General features: G+C 46.0%; 1 protein-coding gene across 1 annotated transcript; it reads right to left on the bottom strand.

Annotated features, from left to right (window-relative positions):
• Positions 1-2762: 2762 nt before the first annotated feature.
• On the bottom strand, positions 2763-3605 carry LOC149251318 (uncharacterized). The gene has a single exon (XM_089453852.1). It carries the CDS (start codon positions 3603-3605, stop codon positions 2763-2765), a length of 843 nt encoding a protein of 280 aa, XP_089309978.1.
• Between the last annotated feature and the right edge of the window lie 519 nt (positions 3606-4124).

The raw sequence follows: 4124 nt of genomic DNA, 5'->3' as shown, positions 1-4124 counted from the left end.
CAACTGCCAATTAGTTAGAATGTTATGCTCATTATCAGTGGATGGGAGATCTTCCTTGGTCCAAACCTGAAGCGCCATTGTCTCTTGAATGTTACTATGAATCCTGCTCCAGATTTCCTCTAATGGAGATCGCTGATTTTGAAAATGCGCTGATTTCGTTCCTTCCAGATATTCCAGAGGACGATCCCTGGAATGATACTCCATAAGTGATTGAGGATCTTGCTTTTGTAGGGATGCTTAGGCCATTGTCTTAAGGTATTGATGATGTCGCCTTCCCCTCTACTTCTTTTTTGGCATCTGAAACTGACCTTGTCCCAGAGTTGATTGGCTAGCGAACAGGTATCCAGAAGGTGATGCAGAGTTTCTTCATTTTGAGAGCAATTAAGACAGATCGAGGGACCATGAAAGTTCCGTTTTCTAAGCTTATCCCAAGTGAGGATTTTTTTATGTCCTACCAACCAGAGGAAGTAGGAAATTTTTGGCCAGGGTCCCAGCTCCCATATTTTGCTCCAAACCGGGTCTGGAGGAGAAGGGAAGTTGCATGTCAACTTGTAAGCTTCAGAAGTGGTGTAGGATCCCTTGGGTAGGTATCCCCATCTGAGAATGTCCTCACCGTTGTCCTGCCTAATACTTCTTTTCCTTAGCTCAATCCCTAGCTCTTCTTCCTTCCTAGCATCCATGGTGTTGAGGATTTGGTTGCTCTGTTTCCATTTCTTGAAGCCGTACTCCGTCTCCTGCTTCCAGAATTGGTGAACTTTTTCCTGCTGCAAGTCCTGCCTCTCTGGAATTAGGGAAGGGTGGAGAATGTTTTTGAGTTTGGGCATTTGATTCCAGGCGTCCATCCAAATTCTTGCAGTGCATCCATTCCTTATTTCCCAGAAGCTATGCTTCTGAATTAGCTGGTAGTGTTGCTTGGCTGCGTTCCATATTGTGGAACCTTTTTCAGTAGGAATGAATCTGATTAGTTCTTCTTGGGGCCGATTTCCCGCATACTTGACTGTCCAAATTTTCCCCCATGGCTTATCCGGGTTGGTGATCCATTGCCACCAGATCTTGGCATTCATGATGGAGTTGCTGTGTTCGGGGTCCCTTAGCCCAATGCCTCCCTTGTCTTTAGGCATGCATACATTGGTCCATTTCACCAGGGCCCATTTGCGATTGGTGGCAGAGCTGCTCCACAGAAAATTGCGCTGCAGGTTTCTTATACTATTTAAGACCCACTTTGGCATAGCTAGAATAGAAAAAAGGTACAAAGGCATTGCCTGCAAAACCGATTTGATGAGGACAATTCGACTAGCTAAGTTTAGAGATCTGTAGGTCCAGAGATTGAGACGATTTTCAAGTTTCTCAAGAAGGGCCTGCCACGCGGGTTGCTTAATGCCAGAGGCTGTGAGGGGAGCGCCCAGATATTTGGAAGGGAGGGAAGCCGCGGGGAAGCCCAGGATGCGAGAGACAACGGACTTGACTGAGGGCGGAGTATGGAAAAAGAAGACCTGAGACTTGGAACAGTTGATGTGCATACCTGAGGCTTCTGAGAAGACCTGGAGGAGGGATTTCAGACAGCGGGCTTCTTGGGCTGAGGGATAACCAAATAGCATAGTATCATCTACGAACTGCTGGTGGGAGGTGGCAGGGGATTTGTGAACGGAGATTCCTTTGATCTGATGTGAGTGGAGGGCTTGCTTGATGAGCCTCCCCAACCCTTCAGCCATGAGAACAAAGAGAAAGGGGGAGAGGGGGTCCCCTTGCCGGATGCCTCTTGATGGATTGAAGGGACGGGAAGGAATACCATTGACAAGAATAGAGAAATGAGTGGAAGTAATCAGGCTCATGATCCAATGGATCCAAGAAGAGCAGAAGCCAAAAGCTGTTAGCATATGATGAATATAATTCCAGCTTAGTTTGTCAAATGCCTTGGAAAGGTCTAATTTGAGAAGCATACCTGCCTGCTTTGAGTGCTTGAGGGAGTGAATGATTTCGTGAGAGAGAAGGATGCCATCCATTATGTGTTGCCCTTCCACGTACCCTGACTGTTCCAGAGAAATAAGTCCAGGCATAAGAGGTTTGAGACGATTAGCTACAACTTTTGATATAACTTTATAAATGACATTGCATAATGCAATGGGCCTGAATTTGTCAGGGGCGATTGAGTCCTCCTCTTTGGGGATGAGAGTAATAAAGGTGGCATTAAGAGAGGGAAGAAGCCAGCGCATAGCCCTGGACTCTTCAACAATCTGCCAAACTTCCTCCTTTAGCATATCCCAGAAAGAGTGAAAGAAAGTGGTGGTAAAGCCATCTGGCCCCGGGGCTTTACCTTCTTTTAGTTGCTTCATTGCTTCATCCACCTCCTGGGGTTGAATTGGGCGCATTAAGAGATCGTTTTGTTCCTCCGTTATGATTTTTGGAATGTTGCTGGTAATTTTGCGGATGGCTTGTCGTCGATCTTCTCTTTGCTCTTGATGAATCTGTTGGAAATGACTGAGGAGTTCCTCTTCAATTTCCTCATGAGTCTCCATCTTCGCCCCTGTTTGATTCTGGATGAAGGGAATATTGTTGTGCATTCTTCGCTGAACTGTTGTTTTGTGGAAGAATTTTGTATTACGCTCGCCCTCCTTCAGCCATCTGATCCTAGACTTTTGTCTCCAGTAGATTTCCTCCTGCTTCCTCCTATTTTGCAACTGACTGTGGATGAGGCGCTCCTGCTCCAGGGTGGTTTCCGTGTGCCCCTCCGAGATGATCTTTTGATGAAGGATCTCCAGGTCCTAAGTTAGCTTTTGCTGCTCCTTGAAGATATTTCCAAATGTTTCCCTGTTCCATCTTTTTAGGTGACTTTTGAGAAATTTTAGCTTTTGCTGGAATTGATACATTTTTGCTCCTTCTGGGGGAATGAACGAGGTCCAGACAGTCTTTACGAACTCCTTGAACGTGGGATGCGTGAGCCAAAATCCTTCAAATCTGAAGGGTCTTTTAGTTAAGTTGCCTGGTCTTTGCCATTGTAGAGCTATTGGCCAATGATCCGAGCCTGTGTGGGCAAGGATAGCTGCTGAGATATCTCCTCCTAAGTGGATTGCGTTGTCAGAGATGAGGAAGCGATCCAACTTGGAGGCGATTTGGTGTTTGCCAACTCTACGATTGCTCCATGTAAAGGTGCCGTTGCAGTACGGCATGTCTATAAGAGAAGTTGCTTGGATGAAGTCCTTGAAGCGACTGACTTCAGGCTCCAATCTACTTCTTCCTCCTAGCTTCTCTTCAGTCTTGGTTATCATGTTGAAATCCCCCGCAACGATCCATAGAGGGTACCTTCTGCTGTTGCTGAGAGCTTCAATCGTGTCAAGAAGCGCTACCTTACTTCCAGTGTCTTGTGGGAAATAAACATTCGACAGGTTGCCATAAATATTGGTACCCAAGATGTGGAAGGTCGCCTGTATAAGGTGGTGCGCTGCATGAAAATCTGAGAGGGATACCGCTTGGGTATTCCATGTGATTGCCAACCCTCCTGAGGCTCCTGAAGCGTCTACTGCTACCGAACTGCATCCTGGCCAGGCTTTCGAGAGAATGCTGCCTAGCAAAGTACTATTACATTTAGTTTCTTGGAGAAAGCACATTTGCGGCTTTTCCTTTTTTATCATGTTTTTTAACATCCTGAGTTTTCTGGGGCTGTTTAGCCCTCTTATACTCCAAGATACCAACTTCATGATTAACCGTTGACAGAGGGCTTATAGTACTTTGTCAACTTGGCGTATCTGCCTGAATCTACCAGGATTTTCCCGATCTCTATCGTTCTTTGCAGATCTGTCTTTCTTCCTCTTTTTTTTGTGTCTTTTGGACGCAGACTTCCCTCCCCTTGGCTACTTGGTTGTATCCCGAGTTGGTTCTGATGGTAAGCTCGCGAAATGACCTCTTCGAGCTTAGCAAGTGGGAGTTCTGGAATAGAGTCATATGCTTTCTTTTTACAAGCCATCTCCAGTTCTAGGATGTCTAAGCCAGTCAGATTAATACTTTCTGGCTCTACTTCCATGATTTGCACTTGATCGCTGTCTTCGGTACCGGTCTCTGGATTCTGGGGGATGTCAGATTTACCCTCCACTTCCATATCTTTGAGGATCTCTTCAGCATCTTCCTGA

Source organism: Pinus tabuliformis, chromosome 7, assembly GCF_031772625.1.
Source record: "Pinus tabuliformis cultivar Carrire ecotype Pingquan chromosome 7, CPIR1, whole genome shotgun sequence".
NCBI lineage: Eukaryota > Viridiplantae > Streptophyta > Pinopsida > Pinales > Pinaceae > Pinus > Pinus tabuliformis.
This window is presented reverse-complemented; position numbering and strand designations above follow the sequence as displayed.

What these genes read in the sequence shown, in the direction of transcription:
- LOC149251318 (XM_089453852.1), bottom strand. Translation starts at nt 3,605, where the DNA reads ATGTGCTTTCTCCAAGAAACTAAATGTAATAGTACTTTGCTAGGCAGC.